Source organism: Stylophora pistillata, chromosome 5, assembly GCF_964205215.1.
Source record: "Stylophora pistillata chromosome 5, jaStyPist1.2, whole genome shotgun sequence".
NCBI classification, from domain to species: domain Eukaryota; kingdom Metazoa; phylum Cnidaria; class Anthozoa; order Scleractinia; family Pocilloporidae; genus Stylophora; species Stylophora pistillata.
Window position 1 is genome coordinate 26,905,549 of NC_142523.1, and position 19,832 is coordinate 26,925,380.

A 19,832-nucleotide genomic window follows, 5' to 3' on the forward strand; every position below is an offset into this window, starting at 1 on the left:
TGGTTTCTACCGTTCAAGAGTTTTGAAGAGTGTATACGTGTCAATGATCTGTTCTCTTGGTGTGATCTCCATCATTGTTTCCTCATGGGACAAATTCAGCGCGCCCCATTACCGACTATTTAGAGCAGGTAAATTTGTCGTTCAAAACTCAATTAATATAGCAGTTTTCAATTAAGCGTCCAAAAAGAAAAAGGATATTGAATAATAATCACAGCGACCAATCAAAACAAAGGTTTACATTATCAGTGGTCAATGAGAGTTCAAAGTAAATACCGCAACCTGCTTAAAGCGTGGGAAAACGCGTTTGTTTTAGTTTTCCATCTGATTGGATGAAGAGATTACGAGTTTTCTGGACCAATCACAGAGCGAAGTTGAGTAGAGCCAATGTAATCCTGGATTACTTTCGACAGTCAATCAAAGTCTTTTACAGTGCCAAGGTTGTAAAGCTATGAGGTCTTATCAATATAGACTGGCTGGCTATGCGACTGGTGCCCAATGTTTCACATTACGGCAAGCTATTTCTTTTTTTGCAAAGCATATAAACTAATGAGATTCTTTAGAAAATCACTTTTAATTGGCAAACCTTATTGTATTTATTTGAAAAGAGAGTGTCACAGCGACGGTATTATATAATAAAAATGATGATACATTCATAAAATATTTATGGAGGCGCATGCGCATGCGATTGAGCACAGATACAGTGCCTGAAAAACAGCGAATAGAGCCTTAGTCATGCGCACTAGGTATGTACAACAGCGAATAGAGCCTCTCTTCTATGTAGGACTTTATCTTTCTCTGAAAATGAGACCTGTATTGAAAATCTTTGATATACAATAGAGCCTCTTCTATGTATGACTTGATCTTTCTCTGAAAATGAGACCTGCATTGAAAATCTTTGATATACAATAGAGCCTTTTCTATGTATGACATGATCTTTCTCTGAAAATAAAACCTGCGCTGAAAATCTTTGATATACAATAGAGCCTCTTCTATGTATGACTTGATCTTTCTCTGAAAATGAAACCTGCATTGAAAATCTTTGATATACAATAGAGCCTCTTCTATGTATGACTTGATCTTTCCCTGAAAATGAAACCTGCATTGAAAATCTTTGATATACAATACTCTTCTATGTATGACTTGATCTTTCTCTGAAAGTGAAACCTGCATTGAAAATCTTTGATATACAATAGAGCCTTTTCTATGTATGACTTGATCTTTCTCTGAAAATGAAACCTGCATTGAACATCTTTGATATACAATAGAGCCTCTTCTATGTATGACTTGATCTTTCTCTGAAAATGAAACCTGCATTGAAAATCTTTGATATACAAAAGAGCCTTTTCTATGTATGACTTGATCTTTCTCTGAAAATGAAACCTGCATTGAAAATCTTTGATATACAATAGAGCCTCTTCTATGTAGGACTTGATCTTTCTCTGAAAATGAAACCTGCATTGAAAATCTTTGATATACAATAGAGCCTCCTCTATGTATAACTTGATCTTTCTCTGAAAATGAAACCTGCATTGAAAATCTTTGATATACAAAAGAGCCTTTTCTATGTATGACTTGATCTTTCTCTGAAAATGAAACCTGCATTGAAAATCTTTGATATACAATAGAGCCTTTTCTATGTATGACTTGATCTTTCTCTGAAAATGAAACCTGCATTGAAAATCTTTGCTATACAATAGAGCCTCCTCTATGTATGACTTGATCTTTCTCTGAAAATGAAACCTGCATTGAAAATCTTTGATATACAATAGAGCCTCTTCTATGTAGGACTTGATCTTTCTCTGAAAATGAAACCTGCATTAAAAATCTTTGATATAAAATGTTATGGAAACTTGAACTAGAAAGAAAAAGTGTCCTTTAGCTCTTTTATATTATTATTTCATACTCATTCTCATTTCAGTTTCAAATAAAACTATAATTTTGTATGTACCAGCAAGTACTCAATTACTGTTTTCGAAGATTTATTCCCGATTCTTATTCAGTAGCCATATCTCTTTACAATAAAATGACAATTTGCATCACGGGAGAGCTCATCTCAGAAAGAATATTCCGCCAATTTTTTAAGCTAGGTGCGCGCTAGTCATGTGCACTAGGTATGTACAATGGAAACATAATTTGATTTCGCATGAAATTTTCGTTTCAGGTATAATGCTTTGATTTGGCCACTGTGGATTTATTCCTGTAATACATCTCTTATGTTTGTATGGAGTAACTTTAGCGTACCGGGAAGCTGCGGGCGCCTGGGTAGCTCTGATGTGTCTACTCTACACTGCAAGTGCCGTTACGTATGCCACTCGAATTCCTGAGAGATTTTTTCCCGGCAAGTGTGACATCTGGGTAAGCAAGCCTTTGCGGCTCTTATCATCAGTTTTGTTAAATGTTTCTTGGGCTCTTTATCTTTCGTCAGGTTTAACTGACAAACCGCGCACTGGAAGTTCGGTTGCTAAACATCACCAAGAAATCATATCTGTATTAGAATTATGTCTCATAATTCTTCTAAGATAGATAGTTTGGATAACTCACCGAAGTCCTGCCCTTACGGCTTTAAGTCTACCCATTAATTCTTTAAATTCATTTTTATTGACTTACGCTCGAAATGTAAGCTTTGAAAACAATGACTAACTCACATAATCAACTCAGCTGACAAAATCAAATCTTGTAATACCTCCTACCAATGCAGCGCCACAGTTTCTTTAGAAACCGTTACTCCTCTACTTTATATTTAGTCTCAGAGCCGCCAGATCTTCCATTTCCTTGTCCTGACCGCAGCGTTTGTTCATTTGTAAGGAATTTGTCAAATGGCACAGTACAGATTTGAAAAGGGACCTTCATGCGAAAGTTGAACTTTGTTAGAATCATTCTTTCCATTCAGAAGTGCCCATATCTTGCTATGAGAGGACACGTATGAGTACAAGAGTGCCTTGTTGTCGAGAACACGTACGAGTACTAGGGTGCCTCGTTGTTTGAAGAGGAGGTCTGGGTCATAGTCGTAGAACGTCGCCCACAGGTCTCTCCGAACCGTCTTCACGCTCGGCGAGCGCAAATACATTTTGAGCTCATTTAAGAGCAAATCAATGGAAAAGCGTTTGAGTGAAAAGTTCCAGTAACTATTAACATCAGGGAAGACACTGCACAACTCAGTTTGAAGTGATGCGGGCGAAAGAACAGCTTGAATAGAGAGTCGAGTTAAATTTTTGCATCTAAGTATTATTAATATAGTGTGAAGAGGATACCAAGGCGATTTTGTATAACGCCACTATGGGGGCGTTACGCTTGCGCATTTCTAATGCGCAGGATCCTGAAGACCTTCGCGCTTGTATATATCTTCTCTCCCAATTGCTGGATTTCTCTGCTAAACTGATTTTACAATCGCCTAAGATACGTGGGGTAACATGTTGAAGTTGCTCTGGCTATTTATAGAGTATTATTCATTCCCTTTTCCACGATTTGCGACAATTTCACATTGAATTCTTATTATGATAAAGTAATCAAGATAAGCTTTATTTTGAGCGAGCCTGTAGATCCTCGTAACGTTTTTGTATTTTAACTGGTCACTGTGGAAGTAGAACACATATGAAGCATGTCTATTTGATATCAATTTTATTGAATCTGTTTACATTGCTATTTAGAACTATACTTTTTAAGGTGAAGAATGTCTTTCTTCACATTTAGTTTACTTTTTATCCACCTATTCGTACACACCGGAATAAGAGAATGACAAGTTAAGTGTAACTCACGGTAAATCAAGGACGGCGGATCCGAAGCGATGGGGCTCCGACTGTAACCTCCCTAATAACATGCAAAAATATGGTAAATTTTCGGGGAAAATTTCCCCCATATCTCTAGGCTGCGTCCACTTGCACCTGTTCAAGATTTTCTGCAGATTAGAAATGAAAATTTTTTGTATTGTTGTTCGTGTATGTACAACGTCGTGGTAGAAATGCAATGTTTTAGTGTAGTGCATTGCTTTCTTGCGCACGGACGCAAAATGTATTCGTTTTGGTACATTTCGTTCTGGACACATGTTGGGTGTGTGCGTAGTTTGGCCCTCTATGAACTACTTATCGCTTGATCTCTTTTAATAACTTCCCAAAAAGTAAACGATCTGTACACGAATTATTTAAATAATATTTTGCTTTCCTTATTGGTATGATCTGATTTTTAATAAAATATTAATTAACAACAAACATATGAAACAATATTAATTGCAAGATGTTTGCGAAGAGGTGTAGGGTGGAGGAAGGACCCAGAGTGTTAGGGCATGACTTGGTGCCCATGGTTCTCCCACGGGTCTACAGAAGTCTTGCGCAAGGTTTCTCCTCTGGCAATCATGTGGCTGTAAGGAATTTTTGCTCCGTCTTCCGTGTTCATGCATATTTCCTTGTCGTCTTTAGCAAGCGCGGTAGCCCTGATTCTGATCGTTAATTGAAGAGGTGTGCTTGTAATATTCCGTCAAAAGTGAGAATCTTTGGGAAAAAAATTATCACGATATAAAAGAAATCGGCTAAATGCAAGTAAATAAACCATTTACGTTTTTCCAGACATCAAAGGAGGCAATCTGCTAGTGCTTCTGGGATCGTTTGCGCGTTAGTCAAAATGGCGCCTGACCATGAATGTACACGCTGTTATGGCCAGACACTGATAATCTCGGCTATTACAGCCCTTAAGTATCTTCTGACACTTCACTTTTTGAAGCTGCTTTGCGTCGAAAGCAGCGAGTGGGATAGTGTCTACGAAGTCTTACCAAAAGAACGTGAAACGTACACGAGGGGTTACTTGGCGCCTCGCTCGCTTGTTAAGAAAAATTCAGCTTGTGTTGATGCGGGAAGCAGACAGCTTACGATCACAAGTAAGCCTCCTAACATGTATTATAACCACACTTCAACTAACATACGCAGTAATGGTAAAGTGTCGATCTCTAATGATATCTTGACATCACAGCAAAAGGTGCCAAAGATCGATCAATGCGTTACTTCTTTTGTAGACGCGCTCTAGTGCCTCGATCTTTTGCATTTAGAAGAAAGCCCCGAGCGATTAAAACGATTAAGTAGACGTTACCTAAGATGAGAGATTTAATTTTAATCGCTAGGACTTCCAGAGTGCAAGTTAAATATGTCTGAAGCAATAGTAACCCAATCAAGAAATTCAAGGGTGCGACATCTATTAATGGCGACCACCGATTAATCTTATATACAGTTACTCGTGTTCAATTGACCTGAAACTACAGTGAATGGTTTGAACCAGGGAATAGCAGTCAGTGGTTTAGGACATTTGAAATAAGAGTCAACTGGCTCTTCCTTTCACTCAAATCTTTAAGGGGTTGGTTGCCATCACCCATAACAGTCTATTCCAGAGCCCCCGTTATTCAGATGATAACACTTCATACTTTAATTATGCAACTGTCCAAAATTGTTATTTTGGATTTACTGTCTAGAACCTCCTCTGGCTCTTTGAGCACATTTGAGTCTCCACAAAATGACCATGCTAAGGATTCCATGGATTAAAAATTCATAAGAATAGGAAGTTTGGGATTAGGAGGAAAAAAACAAAAAGACATCTTTTGATCAAACTGTGATATTCTTACTTTATTAAAACACAGGAATCTTTTGTAAATAATTGAATTGAAGGGAAAACATACCACAACATTTTAACTCAGCAAGAATGAAATTTTAACTTAAAGAGAACTGGATAAAATTATGTACTTAAGAACTTGGGTGCTAATTTCCTTCAAAGAATTGGAAACAGTCTTGAAAGATTTACAAGTAATGACTCAAAAAGTTTCAAACTGATGAAAAACACAAAAGTGAATTTGAGACAACTCAAACATTCCACCTTATTCCTAAATAGGAACCTTAACTCAGCCTCAAATCAATGCCTGCCTGCCTGCCCACCAAAACTCCAGCCAAACACTTACCCACCATCTCCAAACACCATAACAACCACCCTATTCCTCTTTACCCAAGTTAAAACCCTCACCCTAGCCTGTAACCCTCCCTGTCTCTAACCCAAACCCATTTAATCCCAACCCATCCCAACATTTTACCTCCCCAACCTCCCATGATCCTTTTCAGTCATAGCCGCATTTGTAAACCCCTGCCCACAATAGTAGCCCTCCCTCCGTCCCAATCTGTTTCTTAGTCCTTACCATCACCACCACTCCACCGCCCATACCTTCCACCCAAAACATTTGAGTTATCTCAAACCTACTTTGCTTTGACATCAGTCTGTTATATGGGAACAACATTCTAAATCTCCTCCTGAATGTCCAACAGTCTCTAAATTAGTGTAATATGATGATATATTCAAAAATACAGTTCTTTACTTAATATATGCTTTTTTGGATCTAACTACATGTAGAGTTGCTACAGAAGTCGTTTATTAAACCTTTTCAGCAATTTTTAGGGTTCAAATAATCTATATAACATGTTGATTGAGAAATCTGACCTTTAACCTCAGCTAACTACCTCAAGAAAATTGTAATGTGCTAAGACTTGAATCATTTTCCGAAAAAAAAAAAACCTAGTTAATTTTGGATTTTATCCCCTTACCTGAAACACTCAGATTTCTCCTTAAGTAATTAGTGGATTAAAAGGTTAGTTGTTAGATTATAAGCTTTAAAGAAAATTATGGAGAGCTCAGAATGTTCCAAGTGCAAACTGCCCAAATTTTGGAAAACTTTTGCCCAAATTTTTGGAAATTTTGGAAAACACCCCTGATTTTAACTCAAGTCTAAGCATGTTTTCTTGAACACAATTATTATCTCATACCAAGTTAAAGTTTTTGATATTATTTTGTTGATTGTCATTCAGCTAGGTGAAATATGTGTTACATTGTGCAACATATTGAGAGCATCTAATTAGTTCTTGCAGTATCAATTTTGGATAAAAAATTTTGGCGAGGAAGCTTTTGGTTTTTATTCAAATTCTCCTGGTCAGTGCCTTTGGAAATTTCAAGAAAAAAGTATGGAGAATATGCACACTAATTTTAAGGTGTAAAAGGTGATTGTACCATGGCCAGACATGTAAACCCAAAAAAAGGTTGCTTAACAATGTTTTACCCTAAAATGTTTTACTACTGCAATTACACAGCCTTTGTTTGTTAGCGTCCTTTATAAAAATGCCTTATCTTCTTGTTAGCCACCAGTAGTTACATTTGTAGAGGCTGAAAAAAAATAAAACAGCAGATAATTTTAATAATGTTGTGAAGAAAGTAGTATTAGTTAAGTGCTAAATTTTTGTAACCTATTTTGAATTATTTGGAATGTTGATTTTGCCAACACTCAAAATTTTCACTCACAGTTATATCTTTTAAATGTACATTTGCTGCTTGGGTTGATGTACTGTATTCAGAGCATCTGCAGATTCTTTGAATTCAAAGTGGAAGAACACACTAACACTCTGTGAAGTGTATGCTAATAATAACAATGTACCTCAAGGTACTGTGCCAAAATTCTTTTAAATGTCAAAATCCCATTATCTAATTTTTTTCGTTAAAAATAACATAGCAGCAGTGTAAGGAATACATGATTTGTTTTATTTGAAGACGGAGATTTTTGTTAAAGGGTGTTACAAGAGTTAGATTTGAAAGTTAGTCCAGAGCAATGAACCTGTATGATTGCTGGATACTTTCTCAGAAATTCTTAATTTTTGTCTCATGAATAGTGATTGTCTCTTCCTTATTCTTGAAGTGTAACTTACATCCTAAAAACTCAAAGAGAAAGGACCAACCTTTAAGTTTTTGTTTCCAGCATGGGGCTTTCTAGCTGCTAAGGACTGTTTGCTCATCACTGGTCTGATAGGCTGTCAAATGGGTATAACCAGAACAAGAATTATATGCCATTTTGGGATTCATGTAGTCTCTATATATTTCAAGAGTGTTATAAGTTTTTTTTTTAAGTTCCTTTGCCTAAAAAACTTCTATCTGACAAGTTTGGGTGCTCTCATTACCTGTTTGCTGGATATTGTAGTGATATTATTTGGGAGAGTTGTATGTTCATAATTTCCTTGAGGTAATTTAAGGGTTCAATGCTGACCTGGATAGGATCTATGAATTCCTTCTGGTTTATTTTGGTGCTCTCAAATGATCAGATTTCCTGGAAACTAATTAAAGCCTTCAGGCTGTTCTACATACTGTATTTGTGACAGTTAAGCTTACTTACCTTTTGAAAAGGCTGAGAATGAGTGTCTTAGCTGGAAAAATATTAAGAATTTTTTTTTGTTTGTTTGTCTGTAGTCTGAATTCCTTTTCCTGTTATTAATCTAGTTGTTTGCCCTGGAAATAAGACTTCAAGCTCCCAATATAAAAATTTTACCATGACTAACCTTGTTTTGATGAGAAATAGACAGAAATAAGAGGCATAACTAGCACTCACCTTTTTTACTGTTAAAAAAATGTTTGAGAACATACTGGTTAGTAATATGATGAGTTATAGAATATATAAGAGGTATTATTGATACTCACCTTTTTTGCTGTTAAAAAAATGTTTGAGAACATACTGTTTAGGAACATGATGGGTTATAGACTGATATAAGAAGTATTATTGATACTCACCTTTTTTGCTGTTTAAAAAAATGTTTGAGAACATACTGACTAGGAACATGATGGGTTATAGACTGATATAAGAAGTATTATTGATACTCACCTTATTTGCTGTTTAAAAAAATGTTTGAGAACATACTGATTAGGAACATGATGGGTTATAGACTGATATAAGAAGTATTATTGATACTCACCTTTTTTGCTGTTCAAAAATATGTTTGACAACATACCAATTAGGAACATGATGGGTTATAGACTTATATAAGAAGTATTATAAGAAGTATTATATAAGAAGTATTATATCAAGATCTCAGGCTGATATTCTCCCAGTACAGCCCTCGCACTTGGTTAATAAGATATATTTATTGATACTCACCTTATTTGCTGTTTAAAAAAATGTTTGAGAACATACTGATTAGGAACATGATGGGTTATAGACTGATATAAGAAGTATTATTGATACTCACCTTTTTTGCTGTTTAAAAAAATGTTTGAGAACATACTGATTAGGAACATGATGGGTTGTTAAGACTGATATAAGAAGTATTATTGATACTCACCTTTTTTGCTGTTTAAAAAAATGTTTGACAACATACTGATTAGGAACATGATGGGTTATAGACTGATATAAGAAGTATTATTACACGACTCAGGTAGTCAGAGGGCCAATAACTAAAATCAACCAATCAAAATGCTCTATTGCCGGTCAATATTCTCTAAGTATTGGACCGGGCACTGTCCCGAAAGGTCCCGAATGATACCGCACTTGTGGCCCTTTGAACCTCAGTCTTATAATTAATTTCCTACTAACCAAGCTTGTTCAGGACTGTACTGGAAGAATATCGACCCTCGAACTTTTTTGTACGGACCTCGCTGCACTCGGTCCGTACTGTCAAGATCTCAGGCTGATACTCTCCCAGTGCGGCCCTCGCACTTGGTTAATAAGATATAGTTATTGATACTCACCTTATTTGCTGTTTAAAAAAATGTTTGAGAACATACTGATTAGGAACATGATGGGTTATAGACTGATATAAGAAGTATTATTGATACTCACCTTTTTTGCTGTTTAAAAAAATGTTTGAGAACATACTGATTAGGAACATGATGGGTTATTGAGACTGATATAAGAAGTATTATTGATACTCACCGTTTTTGCTGTTTAAAAAAATGTTTGACAACATACTGATTAGGAACATGATGGGTTATAGACTGATATAAGAAGTATTATTACACGACTCGGGTAGTCAGAGGGCCAATAACTAAAATCAACCAATCAAAATGCTCTATTGCCGGTCAATATTCTCTAAGTATTGGACCGGGCACTGTCCCGAATGGTCCCGAATGATACCGCACTTGTGTCCCTTTGAACTTCAGTCTTATAATAAATCTCCTATTAACCAAGCTTGCTCAGGACTGTACTGGAAGAATATCGGCCCTCGAGCCTTTTTGTACAGACTCGCTGCACTCGGTCCATACTGTCAAGATCTCAGGCTGATATTCTCCCAGTATGGCCCTCGCACTTGGTTAATAAGATATATTTATTGATACTCACCTTATTTGCTGTTTAAAAAAATGTTTGAGAACATACTGATTAGGAACATGATGGGTTATAGACTGATATAAGAAGTGTTATTGATACTCACCTTTTTCACTGTTTGAAAAAATGTTTGAGAACATACTGATTAGGAACATGATGGGTTATAGATTGATATTAGAAGTATTATTGATACTAACCTTTAATGCTATTGAAAAAAATGTTTGAGAACATACTGATTAATAACTTGATTAATCCACTGATATCTGCATGTACATGTAGGAGGCATTAGTAGCACTCACCTTTTTTGCTGTTTGAAGAAATGTTTGTTAACATAGTGATAAATAACAAGTAAAATGATGTATGTATTAGTAAGAGAATGATGGTGCAACCAAAATAGGCTAGTACACTTATCTTGTCCTGAAAAAAAATGCAATAAATTGTCAGCCCCAATTTATGGCACTTACCTTGTTCCTGAAAAAAGTTAGTTGTTAGTAACTATGACTTTCTAAGAAAGTGACACACAGAGAGACAGTCTTTTTTTAATAATTTTTTATATGAACATCATTCTTAAGTTTTTAATGAATTTGCATGTGTATATTTTGGTGACACTTTAATTTTTTGTTATGTTATGGAACCATCAATCTTCAGGTCTGCTCCAAAAATTGGACTCAGAGCTGCTAGAATTAAATCCCTGAAAAGTAAATAAATTAGTAATCTTGTAGTTAAAGTCTTAAGGTAGGTTTCTGAAGAAGAATGACAGACACACAGGTTGTTTTTCTCTACTTTTTGAAAATATTACAATCAGTTGCTTGTTAAATTCTTGCTAAGGGTGGGATGCACTTTAAATTTCCTAAATGAAAAATTAAGCATCTGCAGAAACCTGAATTGTTCCTGTGTCAGTAAATGTCAACACCCTGATTGGAACACTCAGGGTGTCCCAGATCAGGTTTAAGAGGTTGGCTAGTTAATGAGTAAGGGTCGTTATCAAGCTCTTAGACAGTAAATCTGATGCCAATTGAAGTTGAAATCGAAAGACGGAATGATAGCCATAGTGAGTTTCAAACCGAAAGCCGAACTCGGAATAGAATAAAACACACCCACCTGGTGACAACTTGGAGACCTTGCCCTACCTTTGTGAGGGTTGGTTGCTGCACACATCTGGTCTCTGTGATCCAATATGTCAAGAGAAGAGTATTCTATTCCCCAACATTTTGAAGACAGCTTGGAAGCTGAGTTTTTAAGACAATTGCTTTACTGTATGAACCAAAAGCAAATATTTTAACTGGGCCATTTCTTAAGACTAATATGAGGTTTCCTCTCCATTGTGACTCCTCATCTGCTCCATGATGTTAGTTGATGTGTTCTATTTTTGCCCAGAATTTGAACTGACAGCTGTTATGCTATCAAACAATTATACAAGTAGTTTATTGTCTATCACCTAAGCTGGTGTGTGCAGTTCCCTATTTCCCACTAAGTGAAGTCTTGTGTCCAAGTCTTGTTATTCTGCATTGGAGCGATGTAGAGGTCTAACATTTGCAGTTCTTGCCTCGTAGCTCTAAGTGTTTTAGTCTTCAATAGAAGCTGTAAGGAGGGATAAAGGTTCCAGTTCCCCTCCTAGTCTTAAGTCTTGTTGATCTTCTAAACGGGAGACGGAAGGACATATTATACCAGTTCTTGCCTCTTGGGCTTAATTTTGTTGCCTTCCACAGGGGTTGAAGTGAAGGAATAGGTGGTGCTTGATGGACTTCCTATAGTTGCAGTTGATCCAGAGAAGGGACATGGTGTTTTAAGGGCTGTAGGCTGGTTTCTTCTGGGTAGTAAGCAGCTGTATTGTTGTATTTCAAGTTAACCATTTTTTCTCTAGTTGCAAAGGGCCTAGTAAGATTAAAACTATGCAAAGGTTTAATAAGAGATTTCCTTCTTATTTAATCACTTTCACCAGAGTGTGGTGAGGGTCGCACAACAGAGCGAGGCTCCAAATTAAGTGCGCCCTATATCCCACCCATCCCACCCCAGGGGAGGACATCCATCACACAGTAATCTCGTGTGTGGGAAATTAACGTCTCCTACCCCAACCCTGCAGGAGACGGGACCTCCATTTATTCGTCCCTATCCGAGAAGACTAGAATATCTAACCATTTCTTGATGTTATAGAAAGGTAGCAAATTCTTCTCAATTATTTTTAAGACCCTGAGTGTTGGTCCGGCCGGGGCACGAACCCTCGACCTCCCGCACAACAGTCCAGCGCTCTATCCATTGAGCTAACCGGGAGGCGGTTTGAGCTAACCGGGAGGCGGTTACAGCATGCCTTCTACAGCATGCCAAGTGTACTTGAACTTTTTGCACGTGATTGACTAATTATATAGTTTTTTTTTTTTTTTTTTAAAGCTAACTGTTAATAACTTAGTCACTGAATTTTCTCTAGTGGCTTAATGCCCCCCAAAATGCTTGAATTATTTTTTTAAAATGAGACCAATACTCCGTCAACTTATTCTGAAAAACTCCCTTTAAATGCTTTGTTAATTATCTTGTTGCATAATTTACCCCTTAAAGGTATTCAACTGTTTGAAATCTGAATTTTCTATTAGCAGGTAAAATGGCTACAGATATCTTTATGCTTTTGTTATTTTTTACCTGATTTTCCATAGCCTTGTATTGATGATCTCACTAAAAAGACGACCTGAAAAAACCAAAGCATGCATGCTGTTATGTACACAGACAAAGCTACAGTCAACTGCAACTTACCATCTGCAGAAAGAGCTTGAGATGAATAGAGTTCTCTTCTTCATATCTATCTTAACTGGTCCATGAGATCAGCTACTTCATCATCCTTCCTGGAATTAGTAACGGTTAGTAATATCATCTTTTATCGAGGTGGAAATGTTAGCTCCCGAAAATGAGCTAGTCTGTAAAGTGCACTTAAAGTGGTTTCTCAAACAGAGCGAGGGTCATTGAACTGCCGAAAAGTACATTTGCCCCCGAAAATGGACTTCTTCATGCTGCCCTAGAAGAAAAGTTGAGTGCAATTTTGCTTCCAAATGGGCCCAGAAATTCTGAAATAAAAGATGTTAGTAGCACTTACCTTCTTTCTGGAAAAAATGTGGTATTAGTTAATGTTATGTTAATTGTACTGTGTAGCCAATTTATTTCAGAGTAAGACACAAAAACACAGAGCTTTGCGATTTTTTATTTTTGAAAATGTTACATGAATCGTTTATTAGTTAATCGTCTAGGGTAGGATGCGCTTTCCTACATGAAAAATTTAGCATCTGTGGAAACCTCAAGTGTTCTTGTGTCAGTAAATGTTGACATCCCGATTAAAACATTAATGGTGTCCCAGATGGTAGCTAGCTAACGAGTCAAGGTCGTTACCAAGCCTATATACGGTAAATTGGATGCCAATAGGTGTTGAAATCGAAGGCCGGAGTGATAGCTGAAGTGAATTTGAAGCTGAAAGCCGAACTCGGAATAAAATAAAACCCACCCACCTGGTGACATCTGGCAGATCTTGCCCTACCTTTCTGTGGGTTGGTTGCTGTACACAAGAGGCTGGGATGTTGAGTGAAGAGTTGATTTTACAAAATTTGGTGACAGCCTGTAAGCTGACTTGTCAAACAATTGGCTTAATGTATGATTGAAAAGCAAATATTAATACTGGGCCATTTCTTAAAACTATATTATGTGGTCTCCTCTCCAGTGTGATTCCTCTTCTGCTCCATGATGTTGGTTGATGTGTTGTATTTTCGACATTAATTGGCCCGCAATTTGGACTGACAGCTATTATGCTATCAAAATACAGCATACACTTAGCCTAGTTTATTTTCTCTGTGACCTAAGCTGGTGTGTGCAGTTCCCTATTTCCCACTAAATGAAGCCTTGACAAGCGGCTTCAACTGGAGTTAAACCACTAAACATGATAGAAGTGGCAAATGAGCACACTTCCCAGTTGAATGGCCTAATTTATCCAGTTAGATATATAGTAACTAAATCGATGTCTGGTTGAACCTTTGGCCAAAATGGGTTGCCGCAATAATTTTTACAATATAATTTGGTTGAAAATGCTTCACTAGATTGCAGTCTATGGAATTGCTGCTATCGGGTGAAACATTATAAAATTGGTATTTGAGGCGCTACTAAGCAGGGAGCTCCAGCGCGGAAGAGTGGATGTTGATGTCCATGGTTGAAGAGCCATTGTAGTCCTGGAGGATATGTGCACAGTTGATGCAGTCGTGATGTAGAATCAAGGCCGAAATTGTATAAAGAAGAATCTTAAGCCGAAACCTAACCTAAGCCGGAAGTACCTGAAAAGGAACCCTATTAAAATTAAGGGAAGAAGAAAGGGAGGCCCAGCCAACCCCAGGGGACCCAACTAACTTAGCTAACTACATTAAATTAAGCCGAATGAGAAGTCCCCAGACTTCTGTCTGAAATTTGAAATGAGGTTCAACCAGTGCTTTATATTATAGTCCCTCTCGTCCAACCCACAAGGAATTCTCTGACCTGTTGTGTTTGTCTTCCATCAGTGTCTTCTTACTGACTCATTCCCAGATGATCATCAGAGTAAATGTAGAGATGTAGCAGACATTGGAAAGAAGTGACGAGAAACTCGATTTGTGGTCTCATCTTCCCAAACAGTCCAATTCCCCATATCTTTGTATTTTCTCCTTCAGAATCAATCTGGAAGGAGTCAGCCTTGACTTGTTATGTGTTAGCTGGGAAGCAGTGGAGTGGACTGGAGTGGACTGGAGTGGACTGTTGGAACTTGCAGTGGACCAATTTGTGAGGATCTAGTCAGGAACTGGAAGTTTTGGCTAGTAGTCAATGGGAGCTGAAAACTGATTAATGAGTACATAGATTTAGCGATGTAAACTGTAGTACTGTTGTATTAGATTGCAAGAAATTGTTTGAACATCGGCAATGGGAGGGAGAGCTTTAGAGATAGTTTCATGATAAGGGTAGTCTCTAAGGTACTTTACACCTTAAAAAGAGCATGTCAGTTTGACACACAGGATAAGCAAGGACTGGTCTTTTTATGAGTAAAAGTCACTCTGAAAACTACAAGAATGTTGTGAATATGAAAACTTAAAGTTGTAAAGAATTTCTTAGGATTACTTTGATGTCCACTAGATCGCACGATACCAGAAATGTTTCTTCCACAAAATCTGCCAAGGAGATTGGCCGACACGTTGTATCCATCACGAAACTCAAGGTACATATCATCACTGCAGGGCTTTCTATCGGAAATCTTCAAGGTGAAATTCAGCTCCACATAATGCCCTTTTGGAGCTTGCAAAAGTTGGCTCAAGGGAAACAGTGGCACAACTCTGTGAAGGCATACTTCTGCCATTAGCCCAGCTGCTTATGAAATCAAGAGAAAAAGATAGGACAGTCAGTAAGATTCCTAACTGAGATCGTGAAATATGTCAATGTTGCCAAAGCTATGAAAAGGAAGCATCTCGAGGAGAAGCTCTTTTCAAAGTCGTTTCAGGGAACGCTCAATATGACGTTTTGATGAACCCTAATTTCCCCCCTACACTGTCACCCTGAATCAAACATGGAGGTCACGAGAATAAAGGAAATGATCACCAGCCATTCGGAGACCATTACATTAAACGATTGCGAAATTGGCCAACGTAACTCAGACGGATTACTCACTGAAATCTAACTGGTAAATATTCAGATAAATCTAGATGTCTTTAACCATCTGATTTTGAAATTAAGCACCCAAAACATATTGCAGATTCTTTCTTAGTGCAAAAAAAAAAAATAAATAAATAAATTAAAAGCGAGAAGACATCGTAGCCGGCATCCGAGGTTCTTGTCTATTTTTGTTACGATAATTCAATTCGTAAGATACACACTTTTTTTCTTTTATTGTTTCAGGTTGCTATCAAAATTTGATGAATGAAATTTTTAATTAAGCGCCTTTTGGACAGACTGTTCTCGTATAAAATGTAAATGACATGACTACGCGAGCGCGCGTTTGATGCCAAACAACAAAACTGAAAAGTTAAAGATTCTGAGCGCAGTGAATTTTTTCTTTTTTGTACAATTTTGGAAATGATCGTTTTTCAGTATAATGTAGGCAAAAATTGAAACAGTTAAACCGCTAATGCATTTTTTTTTGTTGACTTCGGGCGCCGCATAAATTACGAGACAAACATGGTCGTGATCCGCTGCTAATAAAACCAATCAGACTCAGAGAGAATCAGAAATCAACTTGAGTGCTGTGTTTTCTCGTAGTTTCCCAAGGAGCAGTAACTCTATTTTCTTAATGCTCTCCAGCCGGGGTTATCCACAGTGTGTCTCCCGTGCGCATATCACTTACTTTCTCGCGAGTTATTTAATGCACGCCTGGATATTTAAGGAATTGACATGCGGGCTATTTTCGTGAGAACAAAAACCGAGTGTCTAAAATTAACTAATTCCAATCCTATTGAATAGGTTTAAATAACACTTTTAGTCTCTTAACTTGATACTCCATTAGATAAAGAGAACAGTGCTTACAGAAAGCAATAATGAAAGCCCAGAAGGTCCTTTTGGACAACATCTTCCTGTTTTCTGCGGATGGCCTGAGGGGAAGTTTGAAGATCGAGTAGAGTTTCAGAACATAGTCAAATAAATATATCTTATCAAAAGTTTTGTTGTGTGGTATTGCTGAGTGTCTTTACGAATTGTGCCGTATTTTGACGAGCCCGTAGGGCAAGAGATTTATTATCCAACACGCCAAATTATTATTTCATTGCGGGCGAATTTCGCGGATATTTCTGGAGTACAAATATCGCGTGATCTTTGTACTCGTCTCGCGCATTGTTTGTACCCTATGAAGCACATTTGGATAATAAATATATCTTATTAGACGTTTTGTTGTGTAGTATCGCTGAGTATTTTTACGAGTTGTACCGTATCTTGACGAGCCCGTAGGGCGAGTCAAAATAATGATAACGAGTAAAAATACTCAGCGATACTACACAACAAAACGTCTAATAGGTTATCTGTTATCCAACAAGCCGAAATTTTATTTCAGCGAGGGCGAGTTTCGCGGATATTTATTTACGGGGAGTGCGAAGCGGAACGGAATTGGCGCGTTGCTGTGTTGCTGTTTCTAGTTTCTTCATTAAATGAAGAAATTTTCTGGTCGTCAAGCTGTTTTTCTTCGTTCGATTCATCTAATGAACTTGGATCTATATTTGCCAGCCATTCTGACTCTTCGTCGTCGGAAATATGATTCAAATTGTCCGCCATTTGTTTCTTTTTCGTAACTACAATCCAATTCTTCGCATGCGCGATGCGAGGAAACCTGTTTGACCGGTACTCTACAATAGACGAGTACAAATACCGCGTGATATTTGTACTCGTCTTTGGCGTTATTTGTACTCGTCTAGGTGTAGTTAGAAAATAAATACATCTTATTAGACGTTTTGTTGTGTGGTATCGCTGAGTATCTTAACGAGTTGTGCCGTATTTTCACGAGCCTGTAGGGCGAGTTTGGATACAAACAACGAGTAAAAATACTCCGCGATACTACACAACAAATGTTTGATAAGAGATTTACTATGCAACACGCCAAATTGTCATTTCAGTGCGAGCAAATCTCGTGGGTATTTCTGGAGTACAAATATCGCGTGATATTTGTACTTGTCTCGCGTGTTATTTGTACTCACGAAGAACATTTGGATAATAAAGTAAAGTAGTGGATAATGCATTTATTATCCAGGTGAAGCGCACTGTATGTTTGTGGAATCTCGTAATACACGACAGGTCTCAGATGCCGCGTCTGTCTTCCTCACAAAGAAGTTAAAAATGATAAAATGTAGCCATATCATAATCGTCATGTATTATATAAATTTTTGAAGACACTGCTGTGCAGAACTGAAGCTTTAACTGGGACTTCTCTGAACCATATTTTAGCGCATTTGACAACTGAATAAAAACGATTTATGTTGTCACAATATTATGAAATTATCCCTAAACTGGAAAAGAAGGTTGGTAAAGAAATTCTTGAAAAGAGTAATTTCTCCCCTACCTTGCGATTACATTTTCTCCAGTGATGTAATCTTCAAAGTTGTTTTAATCTTCTACGGTATTTCTACTTTATTCGAGCGCCAGAAAGAACGTGTCGCGGTAAACAATTCACTGTATAAAAAATGTGGACATATTGTTGTTATTATCCCTGCGAACAAATTCTAAATAACCACTAAAAACGTAGTATGGGAAACAGCGTTAATCAGTTTTAAAATTTCTGAACTTCGATTCCTTTTCTGAGGATTGGGCGAAGTTTTTGATGACAGGCCTGAGTAACTACGAATTTCTCTATCAGCCCTTTCAACGAAAAAAATGGAGAGGCAGTAATAAATAATTGCCATGTTTAAATTCCATGGACGCAAAAAATGTTTTTTTTCCCCTGTGGAATTGAAATCATCATCCTTCACTCGGTTCTTTGGATGTCATAATTCACTGTCATTTAATCTTATCTTTCTTCGTACATTTTAAATATCGAAAAGGAATAAATACCTGAAATATATTTTCGCTGCTCCCTCACTTCGATTCAGATCGAGTGCCTTTCAAACAGAAATGAAGTCATACGCAAAAAGCAGGCTGCATACGGCTTGTCAAGATCATTATCATAAAAATACATTCTAATTAGTGAGTTTTCCATTCATTTCAAGTCACAATGGACGACATCCTCAAACATATGTGCTATAACGTCAGGAACTGTGCCTTCAGCTAGTTTTACATTTCTATAGATATAAAAGGTTTTGTCAATTTTAATAATTTGGATATTTCAACAGAGTTGAAATGGTGAATTGTCCACCGTAACGATTACAAAAGCTGACGTTTCGAGCGTTAGTCCGTCGTCGGAGCGAATGTAAAATGACTCACGCCATGTAAAATTTGTCAATTTTAAATGGCATGAGTCACCAGCTTATTACTGTGTGGATACAATGAAATATTTGAAGTTCATATATTTTGAACTGCGGTATTAGATACGTATGATGCACGATCCTCGCAGTAGATAGCGCTATTTAAGCAATAGCGAAAATCAGACTTGAAAAAAATCAGGCCTGTACGGGATTCGAACCACTGACCTCTAGTGCAGCGCTCTTACCAATTGAGCTAACAAGCCAAGTGGGAGCAGGTCGTTAAGTTGATTCGTAATAAACCCGTGAAAGTGATAAATCAGATACAATGAAATATTTATGAAATATTTATCAAATATTACTGTTTGACAACGAAAAAAAAACCAGTAACATTTTATCCAAAGGAGGCTTCTTAACGGGTTTTACAGTAATTTAGAAAACATATATCGATAGACACAATACAGTAAAACCAGCAAACTTGGAAATTGAATTGATCATTTTGAGGTATGCTGTCGCCATGGAGATAGATTTTACGTCTTTTATTCTAAATTACACTCGAGAAGTTAGCCGAGTTTATGAACTAGACCCAGTTTTCTTGCCTTAATCCAAACATATTCAACAAAGATTTTGAAATCACATGTATGATTTGCGACCAATTTACACTCCACCTCGTTCGCTTACCACTATTAGGCACGATGCGGCACAGTGATCATGAAAGAGAAAATGAAAAAACAGTTTACATCTTATTGCTAAGAACTACAATAACATAAAATGATTTACACTTAAAAGTCTTTGAAATCACACTCGGAGAATAGATGTTATGCCTCGATCAATTCAAAGCTTCAACATCGCCTCTTGTGGGCCAAAGTATGTAC

General features: G+C 37.1%; 1 protein-coding gene and 1 long non-coding RNA gene across 6 annotated transcripts; one reads left to right on the forward strand and one right to left on the reverse strand.

Annotated features, from left to right (window-relative positions):
- The first annotated feature begins 4,582 nt into the window (after nucleotides 1–4,582).
- LOC148731157 (uncharacterized) lies at nucleotides 4,583–16,734 on the forward strand. Of its 3 annotated transcripts, none has more exons than XR_016001549.1 (3): nucleotides 4,583–4,867; nucleotides 12,745–12,945; nucleotides 14,620–16,734. It is a non-coding gene; the product is annotated as an uncharacterized LOC148731157 (long non-coding RNA). The 3 variants fall into 3 exon arrangements; XR_016001550.1 differs by having other exon boundaries at nucleotides 14,767–16,734; XR_016001551.1 differs by lacking the exon at nucleotides 4,583–4,867 and adding an exon at nucleotides 11,801–11,913.
- On the reverse strand, nucleotides 5,577–18,767 carry LOC148731158 (inactive serine protease PAMR1-like). Of its 3 annotated transcripts, XM_088760938.1 has the most exons (7): nucleotides 18,611–18,767; nucleotides 18,123–18,232; nucleotides 16,604–16,668; nucleotides 15,209–15,454; nucleotides 8,177–14,931; nucleotides 7,746–7,817; nucleotides 5,577–7,179 (listed from the first exon to the last, which is right to left on the reverse strand). In XM_088760938.1, the coding sequence occupies exons 3-5, from the start codon at nucleotides 16,644–16,646 to the stop codon at nucleotides 14,915–14,917; spliced, it is 306 nt and encodes a 101-aa protein (XP_088617064.1). In that variant the 5' UTR covers nucleotides 16,647–16,668; nucleotides 18,123–18,232; nucleotides 18,611–18,767; the 3' UTR covers nucleotides 5,577–7,179; nucleotides 7,746–7,817; nucleotides 8,177–14,914. The 3 variants fall into 3 exon arrangements, 2 of the variants coding, with proteins under 2 accessions (XP_088617064.1, XP_088617063.1); XR_016001548.1 differs by having other exon boundaries at nucleotides 7,746–14,931; nucleotides 15,209–15,451; XM_088760937.1 differs by having other exon boundaries at nucleotides 7,746–14,931.
- Between the last annotated feature and the right edge of the window lie 1,065 nt (nucleotides 18,768–19,832).